Source organism: Mercenaria mercenaria, chromosome 7, assembly GCF_021730395.1.
Source record: "Mercenaria mercenaria strain notata chromosome 7, MADL_Memer_1, whole genome shotgun sequence".
NCBI lineage: Eukaryota > Metazoa > Mollusca > Bivalvia > Venerida > Veneridae > Mercenaria > Mercenaria mercenaria.
Genome location: NC_069367.1, coordinates 6,706,379 through 6,725,427, shown reverse-complemented (window position 1 = coordinate 6,725,427; position 19,049 = coordinate 6,706,379). Strand labels below are relative to the sequence as shown.

The following is a 19,049-nucleotide window of genomic DNA, read 5'->3' as shown; positions in this document are numbered from 1 at the left end:
TTTTTGATTTTACAGTTTAGATGCATGAAAAGAAATGCTCACAAAGAAGATACTGTGAAATCATTTAAATTCGCTGGCATGAAATTTCGCGCAAACGTGAAGAAGGACTATTTCGCGCGGGCTTTAATTCGCTCATTTTCAATTTTATAAAGGAAGAAATATAATCAAAAATAATAATAGTGTGGTCTTAAATTCGCACATCAGTCCTAGCATGAAAATTTGTCCTATGCGAATAAAAATGATTTCACAGTAGTTTACATGTGAATTGTGACTGGTTCACAGAAACTGCATGAAAACAAAATATCAAAGACACCTGTCTAGTAACTTTCCAGATCAAGCTGCCAAAACAAGTAATAGACCTTTGTTCATTGTTAAATCTCGTGTATATTTTCATACACAAGTATCAATACAGCTTACATGTACTTTGTAATTGTTATCAAAAAAGTCTCAAAAGTGTATGTGACCTTGCCTTTGAGGTACTGACCTGACTCTTGCATGATACACCTCATCATGGTTAATATTTATTCTACGAACCTTGAACTGTTAAAAAAAAATTAAAACGCATAGTGTTACTGACAAACAAAACTCGTAGTGTAATTACAGGGATGTGATTTTTCAGATTTGGCAAGATAAGTGCAAAAATTGTTATATTGTTGAAAGGTGTAGGGAGTATCCTCTCATTTCCTTGTGGTTTCTTTTGGTCAATAGACAATCACCTCCTTGAACAACTATATGACTCCTTTTAGGGGCATAAAAAACAATAAGCATGAGCACTGAACTTAAGTCAATGTTTATAATGATTAAAGATGTGTATTTCCTTAGAATACTGTCCAGAATTAAGGTAGTTCAGCACATCTGATTAACCAGAAGTGATGCCATAGAATATAGCTTGGACCAGTAGTCACACAACTAAAATCATCAAAATAAATCTCAACCTGTGTGTAATTCTATAGATATATATAAAAATCTTTTTATCTTTCGAAATTAAATACCAAAAACTATGAAAAAAATTCAAACATGTTTTAAAAGTACTTGGACATATACACTTTATTTGACCATATAATAGACATTATGTTTGTATATTACTGTGAAAAGTTTCATTAAACTTTACATGGTAGAACAATTTCTACTCACGGAAATGTGATCAAACACTGTGATTTTCCCATAGGCTTCCATTATGAAAACTTGCTTAAGGTCCAAGTTTTTCAGAACAGCCTGGCAAAAAGATTGCCAGTAACCACAAAACCATAATATTACCTTTTAACTGGATGGATTTTCAAAGTAAATTCTGTAATTTTGGAAATCATATTCTACATTTTCTCATTCACAGCTTCACTTCCATCAAGTAAACAAATCAAAAACTTTACTGGTTATAATATTTTGCATATCAATTCATATCCTAAAATAATTTAAATTCTATATTTATCTAAACTACTAAAGGAAGTTAAAAGGAGACTTAAGGTAGCGCACCCATATATTACAATTGGCAATTTCCATCTATTTCCATTTGATTGTAAATTCATATTGTGCGATTTCAACTTTCTTCTTCTGTTATAAGAAGTTTTGTGCTCTGTTAGCTACGGCCCAAATGTCACACAAGGAACCTTAAACACACAGAAATTGCCAATCATCACTATGCATCAACCACCTTAAACAAACATTTATTCAGCTACATGTAGCTATTTGATACATACTCCTATCTGATGCTGATACTCGTATTAAAATTTTGTACACATTTTCTCTCGAAGTATATCACATTTTGATTTAACAAACATAACATTACAGTAACCATACATAACAGAGGAAAACAAAGATCTAAATACTTTTAATGATATTATTAGACCTTATTATTCATTTTTTCTTTTCAGGGCTCTTCATTGTAACATTACCATAGTTACTGTACAAAGAGAACTACTACACGACCATATCTGCACTAATAAACACATCACATCTTGGGTAGAATTTATTCTACTCAAAATGAGTAAATCGATGGGGCTGATATTTCACGTGTACGTGTAACATGCATGTGTACGTATTTGTGAAATGTGTACATATATGTGTAGTAAATCCCTATACAAATGTATGTGTCTGCTAAAATTGTCTGATAATTTGAATAGGATCACAAGCCGCAGGTTAATCCACGTTTTAATCTAGCCGTTTTAATGTACATGTTTAAACCGGCAAAAAAATGTCTCGATGATTAATATATAAACAATTATGTATTAAATGATTAACTGAAGAAAACCCAAGTTAGATGAATAGTTGCTTTGTGAATTCTTTTACTGGTAACTGAACTACACCTGAAAACTCTCACATCAGAAAAATATAACAATTATGAGACAAATATTTAAGGGGAGAAAACAGTATCTTCTGAAAAGTTAAGCACTAAAAATATTTGCCTTTAGAAAAAAAAAAAGCAATGAATGTTTTTTTATCACATGTTTAGTTTAAACATATTTTATATCAGTAATACATGAAACATTTACAGAACATTAATGAAGGAATTGGACAGAAAGCTATATCAGCTTACTGTTGTCCTCTCCCTATCACATGTTTCATTATGCATTTAATAATTAACAGAAGTACACAGATTCATTCAGAAAAGAAAACAAGTTTTCATATATATATATTTCTACCATTAAACTGCTGTAAGTACTAAGCCTAGACAAATAAAGAGATGTGCTAATTGGTTCAGATATGATGTAGCGACGCACACTATAGGCACTGGAATGTAGTTTCGAGATGTATTTATCCGCACTCCTGTTTGACTGTCTTTAAGATAAGGTTTGTCTGATATGTAAGGTAGTTAGCACTGAGGAACACACTCTGATTCCTACAAAATAACAACAACAAAAGTTATTCCACATACATACAGCTTAAGCTATGCACAAGTTATGACAATCAGAAGTTTATGTTCAATTATGTATTTTCCATAAGCTATTTCAGCATTTTCAGTTAGAATGGAAAGCTGGGAGTTACAATGTATATTATTGTCTTAAAACTGTCAAACAATAATTCATACATAATCAAATCAAAATTACCTAATGCCACTATATTCCATTACCTTCAATAAATTCTTTTTTTTTCCATACTAATTTTCACTTTTTACATACAGGTTTTTACATACTGATTTTCACTTTTTACATACAGGTTTTCACTTTTTACACACAGGTTTTCACATACTAATTTTCACTTTTACACACAGGTTTTTACATACTGATTCCCCCCATTTCACATATTGATTTTCACTTTTTACACACAGGTTTTCACATACTAATTTTCACTTTTTACATACAAGTTTTCACATACTAATTTTCACTTTTTACACACAGGTTTTCACATACTGATTTCCACTTTATACATACAGGTTTTCACATGCATTTTCACTTTTTGCATTGGATTCTCTCTTTTTACAGACTTTTAATTTTTACATAATTATGGATTTTCAATTTTTACAAACAGATTTTCAATCTATGTGTACTACAAAAGGATCTAAAAGGTCAAAATTTTACCACACTGACATAATTTCATATCAGGCATATGGCATCATTTATGACATTATTTGTATGTGTTTTTGGCATTGTTTTAAAAAGTTCATAAACAGCTATATATTTCATTTTACTACAATAAAAGATTTTTTCCTGACTTCTGCAGCCACTTCAAAATAAAGAGAAGGAAGGAGACTGCAATATATGTATGGATAGGACCATCCTACATCCACGTCAGCAGTTTGATACTCATTCAATGTCACAAGTTAAGTATGTGTACATGTACATGGATTCCCAAATGTAACGTAACAATACGCTGCCTCAAATTTACGCCATAGCATATTTCTTACTATACATTATAAATGTACACACTTTACTTAACAAGTGACTGAAATTCAAGTGCCCAAAACACCACAGTAAAGCACCACTTGATCAAGCATTGATGGCTTGTGCATTTGGGCTGACATGTGCAATTTTCCTTATATATGTTCTTTGTTTAACACACTCAAAACCCTACATAACTCGAGAATATTTCAGTCATTGGCACCCAATCTAAATACTTAGGAGCATTCTTCTACAAGCTCAAATATTTTAGATTGTTTGATAGCTTAAATCCAGTACCCGTACCTTACGAGAACGCACGGTCTGAACCCTACTTTGGCTAAATCAGCAACTTGCGGGACAATGGCCTAAAAAACCTTATTTACAATATACATTGTATTTGCATCCTAACCAGATGAAACATTGCAGTGAAACAGTGACAACACCCTAGCAACCACAAAGCCATCCACTCTATCCACTAGAATCATTACACAATTACTCCCACTGGATGTAAAGAGTTTAATAACAATCATTTTGCTTTTACATACAGCTGAACTTCGTTTACTCAAACTCAAGGCGACTAGCAAAAGTTGTACGAGTTATTGGTAGTTCAAGCCATCAAACAAAATGCTATATATAGGGATTTCGCCAGGACCCAACAATGAGTTTGAGCAAAGGGTGGTATTCGAATTATCAGACTTCATGCAAACTAAATTTGACTGTATATGCAATCAATAATACAATGTAGAGGCATAAAAAGTATGAAAATATATCTGAAAACTTACTGGTTTGAATCACGAAAGAATTCTTTTAATGTGTTGCTGAACTTTTTGGAATATCTAACAAATTCTTTCTTCCTGTCCTCTAGTATCTGAAAAAACAAGAGCACCGCCTTGCGGGTGCTGACGCTCATCTGATTTTTTTTTGTGTAATAGAAATATTGTCCTACCCATGATTTTCTAAGTCTAAAAAGGGCCATCATTCTTGCAAAAAGCAGGATAGAGTTATGTTTCTTGATGTTCAGTGTCCACTTATGATGGTGAAAAACTGTTGCAAGTTTTAAAGCAATAGCTTTGATAGTTTATGAGAAAAGTTGACTTAAACATAATACTCAACCAAGAAAATGATTTTCTAAGTCCAAAAGGGGCAATAATTATTGCAAAAAGCAGGATGGAGTTATGTTGCTTGCTGTACAGGGTCAGCTTATGATGGTGAACAAGTGTTGCAAGTTTCAAAGCAATAGCTTTGATAGTTTAAGAGAAAAAGTTGACCTAAACATAAAACTTAACCAAGAAATCTGATATTTTCTAAGTCCAAAAAGGGCCATAAATCTTGCAAAAAGCAGGATGGAGTTATGTCTCTTGCTGTACAGGGTCAACTTATGATGGTGAACAAGTGTTGCAAGTTTTAAAGCAATAGCTTTCCCAGTTTAGGAGAAAAGCTGACCTAAACATAAAACTTAACCAAGAAAACTGATTTTGTAAGTCCAAAAGGGGCAATAATTCTTGCAAAAAGCAAGATGGAGTTATGTTTCTTGATGTACAGGGTCTGCTTATGATGGTGAACAAGTATTCCAAGTTTCAAAGCAATAGCTTCGATAGTTTAGGAGAAAAGTTGACCTAAACATAAAACTTAACCAAGAAATCTGATATTTTCTAAGTACAAAAGGGGCCATAAATCTTGCAAAAATCAAGATGGAGTTATGTTTCTTGCTATACAGGGTCAGCTTATGATGGTGAACAAGTATTCCAAGTTTCAAAGCAATAGCTTTGATAGTTTAGGAGAAAAGCTGACCTAAACATAAAACTTAACCAGGCAACGCCGACGCAGACGCCGACGCCGACACCGACGCCGACGCCGACGCCGACAACCGCTCAAGTGATGACAATAACTCATCATTTTTTTTCAAAAAATCAGATGAGCTAAAAATGAACATATTAGCAAAATCTGCAAGAGTAATTTTTTTTGGTTTTTTTGTCAAGTTTAACATCACACTAACATAATTTAGGTCATTACGCAACTTTCAATTTTTCATGGTGGAGGAAGACCCCAAGTGTCTCTCCAGAATTCCCATCTGAACCAACTTGAGAAAGACTAATGCAAGGCTGCGTCTGTTGTGACCATGACCTTTGAGCTTCAAACATGACAGACAATATGGAGCAGACACAAAGTAAAGCTATTTGACCTTTAACCTCACAAGTGCGACCTTGGGCTGAATGACCTGGGTTGTGCGCTCAACATATCATCTTAATGAGGTAATTTTAAGTGGTAAACAAATCATGCTAGTTTTATAATGAAAATCTTGCAAGCGGTTTGGAATATATGGAGCAGACACAAAGTTAGGCTATTGAAACTCAGACCTCCAATGTGACCTTGACCTTGGACCAAGTGACCTGGTTTACATGCTCTGCATTTCATCTTTAATAACTGATGCAAGTTCTTTACGAGGTTGATAATTGATGCAAATTATATGAAAATCTTCCCATTGGTTGAGAAGACACGAAGCATATGTGACAGACAGATGGACAGATCAGCGAGCGGACCAGCATTACTCCAGTAAACAAGTAGCCTCCAATATACTTCAATTAAAATCAAACTGCTGTTCTGTGTTTAACAACCTTCAAAAATTCAAATTTATTAGTTAATAAACATCCTATAACTGAAGCTTTTATCAAAATGGAAATCCATTATTCTGGCCAAGCTGTCATAGGTTTCATCTGAAATTATTTATTTAATCCTAGACGATTCCGTTCGACCATTTTTACCTGTTTACTGCCATTCTCTGAAGAAGGAACTTCACTTATCACTCTATTAACTGCATCCAATAGTAACTTTATAGCACTAGCTATTTCTCTGCAATACAAGGAATTGTTTATATATATAACACAATGAAATCATTCTTAAAAGCAAAAATTATATAATTTTCAACATTATTATGTCCCGTATGATTCTTAACATTTTATAGTGTATGCTGACCTTTGAGGCAAGCGGTGACTACTGAGGCTTACTCAAACCAGTGCAGTATTATCTGAAATTACAGCTTTCTACTGCCAAACCATTGCAATAGTTTATGGCAAGAATACAAAATGTTTCAGTTATATTCTGCTGATTATTTTCCATGCCATTTCGTCACTTATTACAAATACAGTGAAATGTCGCTCACTTGTGCACCAGGGATGACTCAACTAAAAGCTAATGAGGCCATGGTAGATATTCATAATGTTATCATGATATCAGGACTTCTAACTGACCATTCAGAGAGCTGTATTTTCAAGTACCTACCAGTTTCCACTTGGGTATAATGAAGTATTTTACAATGCACATAATGACTTTAGAAATAAATATCACACTATTTCAGAAATCCAATTAGATTTATGACTGCACATGCCCCAGACTATGCTACAAACTACAAAACTTCAAAGTTCCACTGAAATATTTTATTGATTTAATACACTGATTTTAGTTTAAAATTTGAGTTTTTACACATTAAACGAGTTATGATAAAGTCCGAGAAAAATGTAATCATTACCAAAGTGGAATCAGTATCATTCCACAATGTTTCAGACATGTTAAAATGAGCCTCACCATAAGAAAAACCAACATAGTGGCTTTGCGACCAGCATGGATCTAGACCAGCCTGCGCATCCATGCAGTCTGGCCAGGATCCATGCTGTTCGCTTTCATAGTCTATTGCAATTAGAGAAACCATTAGCGAACAGCGTAGATCCTGACCAGACTGCACGGATGCGCAGGCTGGTCTGGATCCATGCTGGTCGCAAAGCCACTATGTTGGTTTTTCCATGGCGCGGCTCAATTTATGAATACTGATGATGTACGTACATGTACTTCAAGAAAACAAACAAATGTAAAATACTACTGCTTACTTTATAGTTTCTAGGAACTGTTTTCTGTCATAGATTTGTTCTGGAATTCTACTTAAGATTTTCTTTAAATGGACAGCACAGCGATTCAGCTCCTGGTATGTGTGTTCTGGTCGTGTAATACGTAAATCTGAAATTACACAAATATTTTACTTGTATATGGTAGTTTCATTCTCACCAAAGACATTATATATGATATTGCATTACAGACTTTTCAGATCAAAACTTATTTTTCAGGATTTATGTTTTAACTACTGAAAAATCATACATATTCATGAGGGACTATTTTCGTCAATTTCATGGTTGCGACAATCCACAAAATTAAATCCCAGCACACAAGGATCATGCTCCTGTTCTTTTTTCTTCAAAATCTGAGATCCATGAATTTCATCCAACAAAATTCAATGACAGCAAAGTATTTGTCGTTTTTCATTGAATGCTATCAGAACTATTTTCATTTTTTTTTTCATTCTTGAAATTCTTTACCATTATTACAGCTCTGCAGTTCAGGCTTGACAGCATGTAAAATTAGGAAGTGCATGGGTTCGGGTTTACCGTTTTCAGTCATATAAACGACGGTGTCTACTTATAGCAGTGTCCACAATGCCCATAGAGTGCTACCGCACTGGAATATCACACCACAGACACCTGACATGACACCCCCTCAAGTCACCTTACACTTAACCAGGTCGACCAGTCCTAGCACTATCCTCTTAATGCTGAGCGCCAAATGCTGAGCGCCAAGCAAGGAAGCTATTAGTACTATTTTTAACGTCTTTGGTATGACGCAGTCAAAGATCGAACCTGCAACCTACCGCACTCGAAGCTGGCGCTCTACTACTCTACTACTAGGTTACAGAGGCAGTAAAATAAGGAAGTTGACCAACCTTCAGATTCTGGTGATCCTCCGAGCCTCAGTAATGTCATACTGATATCAAACCTTTCATGCAGGTCTGCCTTTCTTAATATACCTTTTGTGAAATCGTATGTGAATCCTGGCAAGGCCGAGTCAACCTGTAACACATTTTAATTGAGTTCACAAAACTGTCTTAGCCAATTATACATCATAATCGTAACATGTTTATGTACTGTGCTTTTCTCACCTATATTTCCTGCTTTACAAAACAGAAACTTCTTTTTTTAACACAATGGAAATAATAAAAACAAATCTTTAGCATTATTCAATTACTGAAAAGTTTAAAACAGCTTTTAGCAGTATTTATAAAACATTAATACAGAGATTAACTTATACCTTTAATTATGATTCCTACATTATGATTTGTATATATTTAAAATAAGAAATACTGACCTTTGTAAAAGCAGCTCTTAGTGTCTGTGACGCTGCCAGATCTTTTTTTTCCAGCTGAGAAAGTACAAATTGAATAAATACAAAGTTCTATATTAATTATACCCACTGCAAGACAAAAACAAGTAAAATTAAAAGTGTATGTCATAAAGCTTCATGTCCTCTTGTTAAAAAATCACAGTCAATAATCAATGCAAATTACACAATGATTGATCTGTGGAACTTACTAAATCAATGACGGATGAGAGTACAATCATGAAATTCAATGTACATTATTTAAACATTGTCAAGGCCTAAAAAACTGTTCAGGGTAACATCTCGTAGGTAGGTAGGAGCTATTTTTATATATACATTTTTTGTGTGTTTTTGTTTTTAGCAAGACATCAGACATATCAATGTTACATCAGCTTGTCAGTCAGACACTAAAATTGCTAGTATAGAAAGGTAACATAAGAGATGTATCAAAGCAGATAGTGCCCATAAATATCTACTTGCTAGAAGATAAAAATTTATACCAATACAGAACTGGTAAAAAATCTAGGGTAAGGGAGCTTTTAGCTAGGTAGGATCCAATCACCCTGAATGTTTTTTTAACCTAACCTCCATATACAATGCTAGTATATCTCAGTTGTATATTATCTTTAATAATGAATTAAGTACTTTTTTGTTTGAAAATTCAAAATATTGAGTTAGTCATTCTGGTGAAAAAACTGTCTTCTTTGTTACATAAAAAAGCTAAAGAACAAAGTAATAAACTGAACAATTTTACTTGAAACAACAGCACCACCTTGCGGGTGCTGACGCTCATCTGATTTTTTTTGTGTAATAGAAATATTGTCCTACCCATGATTTTCTAAGTCTAAAAAGGGCCATCATTCTTGCAAAAAGCAGGATAGAGTTATGTTTCTTCATGTACAGTGTCCACTTATGATGGTGAAAAACTGTTGCAAGTTTTAAAGCAATAGCTTTGATAGTTTATGAGAAAAGTTGACTTAAACATAATACTCAACCAAGAAAATGATTTTCTAAGTCAAAAAGGGGCAATAATTATTGCAAAAAGCAGGATGGAGTTATGTTGCTTGCTTTACAGGGTCAGCTTATGATGGTGAACAAGTGTTGCAAGTTTCAAAGCAATAGCTTTGATAGTTTAAGAGAAAAAGTTGACCTAAACATAAAACTTAACCAAGAAATCTGATATTTTCTAAGTCCAAAAGGGGCCATAAATCTTGCAAAAAACAGGACGGAGTTATATTTCTTGCTGCAGAGGGTCAACTTATGATGGTGAACAAGTGTTGCAAGTTTTAAAGCAATAGCTTTGATAGTTTATGAGAAAAGCTGACCTAAACATAAAACTTAACCAAGAAAACTGATTTTCTAAGTCCAAAAGGGGCAACAAATCTTGCAAAAAGCAAGATGGAGTTATGTTTCTTGATGTACAGGGTCTGCTTATGATGGTGAACAAGTATTCCAAGTTTCAAAGCAATAGCTTTGATAGTTTAAGAGAAAAAGTTGACCTAAACATAAAACTTAACCAAGAAATCTGATATTTTCTAAGTCCAAAAGGGGCCATAAATCTTGCAAAAAGCAGGACGGAGTTATGTTTCTTGCTGTACAGGGTCAACTTATGATAGTGAACAAGTGTTGCAAGTTTTAAAGCAATAGCTTTGATAGTTTAAGAGAAAAGCTGACCTAAACATGAAACTTAACCAAGAAAACTGATTTTCTAAGTCCAAAAGGGGCAATAAATCTTGCAAAAAGCAAGATGGAGTTATGTTTCTTGATGTACAGGGTCTGCTTATGATGGTGAACAAGTATTCGAAGTTTCAAAGCAATAGCTTTGATAGTTTAGGAGAAAAGTTGACCTAAACATAAAACTTAACCAAGAAATTTGATATTTTCTAAGTACAAAAGGGGCCATAAAACTTGCAAAAAGCAAGACGGAGTTATGTTTCTTGCTGTACAGGGTCAACTTATGATAGTGAACAAGTATTCCAAGTTTCAAAGCAATAGCTTTGATAGTTTAGGAGAAAAGCTGACCTAAACATAAAACTTAACCAGGCAACGCCGACGCCAACGCCGACGCCGACAACCGCTCAAGTGATGACAATAACTCATCATCTTTTTTCAAAAAATCAGATGAGCTAAACAAGAGGACCATGATGGTCCTGAATCGCTCACCTATCCCCAAATGACCCAGTGTTCAACTGAGTATGACGTCGTTATTTCTATTATTTGACATGGTGACCTAGTTTTTGAGCACATGTGACCTAGATATCATCAAGATAAAAAATTCTTACCAATTTTCATGAAGATCCATTGAAAAATATGGCCTCTAGAGAGGTCACAAGGTTTTTCTATTGTTTGACCTAATGACCTAGTTTTTGAAGGCACATGACCCACTTTTAAACTTGACCTAGATATCATCAAGGTAAACATTCTCACCAATTTTCATGAAGATCTCGTGAAAAATATGGCCTCTAGAGAGGTCACAAGGTTTTTCTATTTTTCGACCTACTGACCAAGTTTTTGACCGCACATGACCCAGTAACGAACCTGACCTAGATATCATCAAGCTGAACATTCTCACCAATTTTCATGAAGATCCATTGAGAAATATGGCCTCTAGAGAGGTCACAAGGTTTTTTCTATTTTTAGACCTACTGACCTAGGTTTTGACCCCACGTGACCCAGTTTCGAATTTGACTTAGATATCATCAAGATGAACATTCTGACCAATATTCATGAAGATCTCATGAAAAATATGGCCTCTAGAGAGGTCACAAGGTTTTTCTATTTATAGATCTACTGACCTAGTTTTTAAACCCACGTGACCCAGTTTCGAACTTGACCTAGATATCTTCAAGGTTAACATTCTGACCAATTTTCATGAAGATCCATTGAAAAATATCGCCTCTAGAGAGATCACAAGGTTTTCCTATTTTTAGACCTACTGACCTAGTTTTTGACCGCACGTGACCCAGTTTCTAACTTGACCTAGATATCATCAAGGTGAACATTCTGACCAATTTTCATGAAAATCCATTGAGAAATATGGCCTCTAGAGTGGTCACAAGGTTTTTCTATTTTTAGATCTACTGACCTAGTTTTTGACCCCACATGACCCAGTTTCGAACCTGACCTAGATATCATCAAGGTGAACATTCTGACCAATTTTCATGAAGATCTTTTGAAATATATGGCCTCTAGAGAGGTCACAAGGTTTTTCTATTTTTAGACCTACTGACCTAGTTTTTGATGTCACGTGACCCAGTTTCGAACTTGACCTAGATATCATCAAGATGAACATTCTGACCAACTTTCATAAAGATCCCATGAAAAATGTGACCTCTAGAGTGGTCACAAGCAAAAGTTTACGGACGCACGGACACACGTACGCACGGACGACGGACACCGCGCGATCACAAAAGCTCACCTTGTCACTTTGTGACAGGTGAGCTAAAAAATGGCACTGAGAGACGTATCGAAACCTACCCTTTCAAAGATTGGTGCAAGGACCACATCTCCTATCATCTTGGCATACAATGTTTTATTACTGTCACTCATGTTGATATTCTGTTGATATACTTCTTTGGGTAACCTGTGTCAGTCTGAAAATTGAGCAATAAACTGTATTGTAAGCATTCTTATAAGAAAAATAACATGCTGTTTTGTTATAAAAATGTTAACATAAAATTTTTCGAGCCTTTCTAAACTAGTTGTGTATGGCTAGCAAACATAAAACTGAGGAAATCAAATGCTTCAAGACAAACTGTTTTAAAAATCTCATCAAATGTCAATGTATCAGAACACATATGAGCCGTGCCATGAGAAAACCAACATAGTGGCTTTGCGACCAGCATGGATCCAGACCAGCCTGCGCATCCGCGCAGTCTGGTCAGGATCCATGCTGTTCGCTAACAGTTTCTCTAATAGCAATAGGCTTTGAAAGCGAACACCATGGATCCTGACCAGACTGCGCGGATGCGCAGGCTGGTCTGGATCCATGCTGGTCGCAAACCCACTATGTTGATTTTCTCATGACACGGCTCATTTATAATACTGCAAATGAATTTCTCGGATTTTCATTGGTTAACATGCACGTTATATAAAACCGTATACCCCGTGAGCGAATTTCCCCTTCAGCGGGCCCCTCTACACTGACGGTATATACAGAAAGTGAATATCGATTTTGATTGGCCGTTGCGTAAGGCCATTTTTCAGTTTACATTAGAAACAAAATGGCGGACGTCTCTCGATTCGAAAATTAATTCAATGATTACCCTTCTTTGAGATGGTTTCATATCAATCATGGAGTTATTCTATACATTTAATAAAGTTTATTTTCTGGAAAGCTCATCATTTTGTTGTTATTCATAGGAGACAAAGCAGTACGAGTCATATTTTTCTTGCCAATAATGGCAATATTCACCAGTTGATTAAACAAGCACTTAATCTTGTGTACAACACTGTCAACAGGAACTGAACGACTGGTCACTGCAGATAAGTCTGCTTAGTCTGTATAAACTAATTAAATAAACAAAATAACTAAATGGTATCACTTCATAAATTTATTTCTAATAATAACAATACAGTAGCCTACTGTACTGCAGTGAGCAAATTTCAAGACTGGATTGAAAAACATTGACAACAACAACAATTGTTTTTTTAAAAATGAATATAACAGCAAAAAATTTTAACAGGAGTTTTCTTTAAAAACAAATTTAAAATACAAAATTAATTCAACTAAGAGCGGTCAAACCAGCACTTGCCGCGAGGTGTATTCCAGTGCTCGGTGAAACGTTGTAAATTTGAAATAAATCAATATAATAAAAAATAATTAAGAAATAATATATCTCATCCAGTTATTTGTCGTTGAATAAATCATTGTTTGGAGTTCAGATGCGAAGGAATTGTATCACGAGGGCGCAGCCCGAATGATATAATAATACGCATCTGAACGACAAACAATGATTTATTCAAGAGCAAATCACTAACTGAGATGTATTATTTCGATTCTAACACGTTACCAAGGATTCTTGCTGACATTCATTAAATATTTGCCCGTTTTCAATCGCTTTCTTTTCCAGTGCACCGCTATGCCGTTTGACGCCATGACATAATAACTGTGACACCAGAACAGTAATTTGTTGTATAATAATTCACTGTTTTCTGTCTTCTTTGTTTAATAGGAAAATGAATCGGATTGTGTTAGAATAATTAATTTTACGGGTAGAATGCACTTTAGTGGTCCCCGGAAGTTTACAATGCGCATGCGCAGCAAGTTGGGGATGTGGGGCAAAGCAGGGATGTGGGGGCAACAGCCCCCAAACATATTCATCTCAAAAATTAGCTACCTCTTTTAACTTTTAATATTTAAGACATTATTAAACTACTATTATTATAGGGACCGCTAAAGTGCAAGTGCTCCAATTTTACAGCAAGTTCAAACAACAATAATCATCATCATTTCAACTGTGTCATAATGTAGTACACACGGAATGACCGCCATTTCCGTGTGATTATATATATATAGTCATGCAGTAGTCCAACTGATTTGACGCCATCCTAGGAAATATTGAGATAATTTTTTCATATGGGCAATATCCCCACTCGCTTGTCGACTAATATCGTCGGGTAATTCAGCATTGTTCCGACATAAATATCTGTATAGAATCATTCAACATGAAAATAAGCCAGGCACTGGATACACCAGTCTAAAATTGAATTCCAGAATAAAAGTTCCTACTACCTCAACTCAAGAATTTTAGAATGATGTGTAATATTTGAAAAGTAAAGAAATTACAAACTGACAAATCAAACAGAAGCTTGAAAACATCAATACCTGAATTACATACTCATATTATACTCTTCCAAGTGGTGAATGCGAATTACATACATCAACATTTTTCCATACAGTAAAACCTGTCTTAAACAGCCAGCCAAGGGTGTTGGGAAAAGTGGCTGTTTACAGCAGGTGGCTGCTTAATGCAGGTAATTTATAGAATTAATGACCATTTTGGGAAATGATCGAGACACAGGCTGCTTAAGACAGGTTGGCTGCTAATTAGAGGTGACCGCTTAAGCAGGTTTTACAGTACTGGCATGCAATTTTGGTATCGGGTACGTGGCGTCATTTGTAACATCACTGTTTCGATCTTTTAATATCAAAATTTTCAATTTTACTTTAAGAACTTATTTATTTCATCTACCAGAATAATTCTAAGATTAGATCTAACTCTGTGTATGTAATGAAAATTAGCTTTGCATCCAGAAATATGAATTTGTTCTTTCTCAGAATAATATTGCACTAGTCTAGGATCTGCTGCAGAAATTATGCATATTTTTCGACAAAAATCAAATCATAAAGTCTAAGCAATAAATATATTTGTTGACAAGACTTAGTGTTAGTAATGACTTAGCAGGGCTTATGTCATATGACACAGTTAATTTGACAATAGGTACTGTCCTGTAAGTGACTTCATGAAATACATTTATTAAATCCAAAATCTGACCGGCTGCAGCCATACTGAAGACAAGAGTTTTTAACATGGTGTAATTTATGTTACCATTATTGTCCTACTAGTCGTAATGTACGTTCGGTGTCAGAGTTTATGTTGCATCTTTGCAAAAATGTTCCATTCCATATGACTGTGTGAAAGGTGCCATATTCTCGGTGTCAGAGTTTATGTAGCGTCTTGGCAAAAATGTTCCATTCCATATGTGTGAAAGGTGCCATATTCTCGGTGTCAGAGTTTATGTAGCGTCTTGGCAAAAATTTTCCATTCCATATTTGGGAAAGGTGCCATATTCTCGGTGTCAGAGTTTATGTAGCATCTTGGCAAAAATGTTCCATTCCATATGTGTGAAAGATGCCATATTTCTGTGAATAGGTTATTCTTTGGCAGTGATTGGCCAGCAGGTATCATCATTATTGGCTATACATACCTGCAATTAAATATAAAAAGAATTTTTTATTCCAAAGACCACACAAAGTATATTTTTCCAAAATTACTTTTAAATGCGACTGAAGTGCATAGATATTCTATAAAATTAATCAAATTTCAGAGGGATTGGCATGAAACTTTACATTATTCTGAACCGTGTATTTGTCAAATTTTCTCGACATAACATTAACCCTTACCCTGCTAAATTTCTATAATGAACTTGTCCATCTTTCAGTTTGGACAGTACCATTAAATGTTAAAAGGAGTGCTTACCAAAAAGATACTGACTGAATGGCCAACAATGCAGATCATGATCAGACTGCATGGATGTGCAGGCTGATCATGATCTACACTAGTCTCAAAGGCAGAATCAGTCGTGTCCAGCATGATATGGGTTAAAACAATAACAGCACAAATGGAACGCTTTTAATCAATGACAGAAATTTATGAGCAGCACCATTTTTACACAAAATATCGGTTACATGAACGTATCACATTATTATCTAAATTAATTTTAATTATAGTAAAATATCTTAACAGAACAATACAAAAGTCATCAATAAATTTATCGGTCGGTTAAAAAAAACCTATAGGTCAGGCTATGTGTCCAGTTACTGGACATCTAAGACACAGGTTAAACTTCCAGTTAACGGATGGCTGGACACTGACACTGCTCATTATTTATAGTTGGGTGTTCTCATTTAAATATCAGCTATGAATAGCTAAGTTTATATTCGAGTGATAGCTATGAATAGCTAAGTTTATATTCGGGTGTAATCATTTAAATATTAGCTGTGAATAGCAATTGAACCACTCTTTGAAAAGGAATATTTTAAAACATCTGCCATATTCTGAAATACCTACATTTCTCTTATGATCCCTGGATTCTGTTCCTGAAATGACTTCTAGTTCAATGCAGCCACAGCATGTTGAATAACATCATCTGATTGCACTTAGATGACCTGACATCTAACATTTGATTTTTCCTAGTTTTCCACGTTATATGAACATCCAAAGAGCTACTGTGAGAACTGGTACTTCTTTGGCACATCATGACATATTCACTCTACTTCCGTGTTCAGGCTAAAAGTACACGCGACCCGAGGCTGAACAGCTTAGATAGAAGATTAAACGGATAAGCAAGTTTTACTTCAGTTCTCCTTTACTACAATCCAAGTTCTTACTCGAGAAACTCGAAACTAGCTGTAAATTTCCTTAAAACATTTATAATTCCATTTGTAAATTCAATTTCTTCCGCAACCAAAAAAACGCAAACCTACCGTTATCTTCGTATGTTTCCGCGTCTTTTACGGAAACGCACGAAAAACAAGGTGCGGATTGAGGCATCAAATGGGGAATTGAAAAAATAGTAATATTTGTCAAACTAAGGAAAATCGTTGCTATTGAGACCAAATACGCAAATTTGCAGTATTATAAATTCGTTATAAAGGTTTCTGACGGGATATACGGTGGGCATATAGCCTGCTGAGATTCATATAACCCTCGGCTATCGCCTCGGGTTATATGAATCACAGCCAGGCTATATGCCCACCGTATATCCCGTCAAAAACCTTTATAACTAATAATGTGCATCTGTAGATTCCAGAACATAACTGCAGACTCAAGACTGATCGTGTAATGCATGGCAACATATATGTTTTTAATCACCACAGACATTTATCAAATTTAGCTTATTGATGAAGGTGCTTTATTTGCACTTTAAATTAAATTTATCTGAAATATATCAATCTGGGTGATACAATATAGCATGAGAAAAATGGCATCATCTGTTTTCTTTGGTCTAACTTTTCCCATCAAATAGGAATTTGTCTCAAACTAGACTACCGTATATGGTTATATGAGAAAACATAGTGACAAGCCACAAACTCACGTGGCGACTTCATACACAATGACTTTAATATAAAATATACACAGATTTATAATCATAAACTGGAAATATCCAGACATAGTCTGCTTTCATCACAGAATGAATAAAATCAACAGAAGGAGATCAAAAACACTAAATCAAAACAGATCAATCCTTAAAGACCTAGCTTGCATGTTTTCCTATGTTAGGTAGGTGTTTTCCCATATCTGGGACAGTGCATATATTAGAAACCTTGGTTTCTTAATCCTAGTTGATCTTGGTAAGATAACCTGGATTCTGGTCATGCTGGCAGATTCCTGTAAAAATGCAGATTCCAGTATTCAATTTAACCCTTCCCTTGCTGCCCCACTAGGAATCCCTTTTTTACTGAGACACACATGTAAGATCCTTACAATCTCACAATTAAGTTTCACAAGTCACTAGTCCAACTAATTTGACATGATCCTAGGAAATATTGAGTTATTTTACTTATGGGCAGTATCTCCACTCACGTCAAACATTCGAAAGACAAAAATAAGGACGAAATTGTCATCACTGCCGATTTGGGTTTAAATGCTGATTTTGTGAATATGAGATAAATTCAAATAAACTTACATGTATCAAAAGGGCCGGGATTCAATTCTTCATTGATTTAATATACATATTATCAAATAATATTTCCAAAGTTACAAATTTTTTGGTGATTTAAGCCTATGTACTGTACATGATCAACATTTACCACATCTACAACGTCAAGGAAATACGCGCAAACACTATTAAAACCAGTAACTTTACTTGATTGTGTTCTGTGGAATTTATTTTGGTCCTTTGATTTTGAAGTTTTGATGGTTAGATAATTTTGCCCATCACAAATATAAAACAATCTGACCATCGAAGAACATGATCAGATTTTCCTGTTGGATGAGATGCACCTCACTTTATATTATACAATATTTCTTTAAATGTCAAATGATAGATAGATCTTTCAGTAAATTATGGACCACACCTCACAAAATTTTAATGACCACATACAGGTGTGATAAAAAATGGCAATTTGTGCAGGTTTAAAGGTTAGTTGTGTGTCTCATACCTGTAAGAGAAAGATGTACAAGCTTGTTGCTGCCACCTTTATCTATTTAACCATTTTATCGGGACAAAAATTGTAAAAGAAAACAAAACAAATTCTAAAATTTGTTGTTCTTCCTGATTGAGCACCTCCGCACTGAAGAGTTGTTTTAACGT

At 34.7% G+C, this 19,049-nt stretch overlaps 1 protein-coding gene across 1 annotated transcript; it reads right to left on the bottom strand.

Moving 5' to 3' along the window:
* Window positions 1–611: 611 nt before the first annotated feature.
* LOC123554974 (programmed cell death protein 10-like) lies at window positions 612–19,048 on the bottom strand. Its single transcript, XM_045345437.2, has 8 exons — window positions 18,898–19,048; window positions 12,489–12,604; window positions 9,000–9,053; window positions 8,578–8,704; window positions 7,694–7,820; window positions 6,575–6,662; window positions 4,595–4,680; window positions 612–2,833 (listed from the first exon to the last, which is right to left on the bottom strand). The coding sequence occupies exons 2-8, from the start codon at window positions 12,558–12,560 to the stop codon at window positions 2,749–2,751; spliced, it is 639 nt and encodes a 212-aa protein (XP_045201372.1). The 5' UTR covers window positions 12,561–12,604; window positions 18,898–19,048; the 3' UTR covers window positions 612–2,748.
* Window position 19,049: the final 1 nt, after the last annotated feature.

Bases quoted from the DNA above. Each gene is read 5' to 3' on its own strand.
- LOC123554974 (XM_045345437.2), bottom strand. From the start codon at position 12,560: ATGAGTGACAGTAATAAAACATTGTATGCCAAGATGATAGGAGATGTG. The intron at 8,705-8,999 runs GTCAGTATTTCT...AATGTGTTACAG, and splicing joins TAAGAGCTGCTTTTACAAAG to GTTGACTCGGCCTTGCCAGG. The intron at 6,663-7,693 runs GTAAGCAGTAGT...CTTGTATTGCAG, and splicing joins CAGTTCCTAGAAACTATAAA to AGAAATAGCTAGTGCTATAA.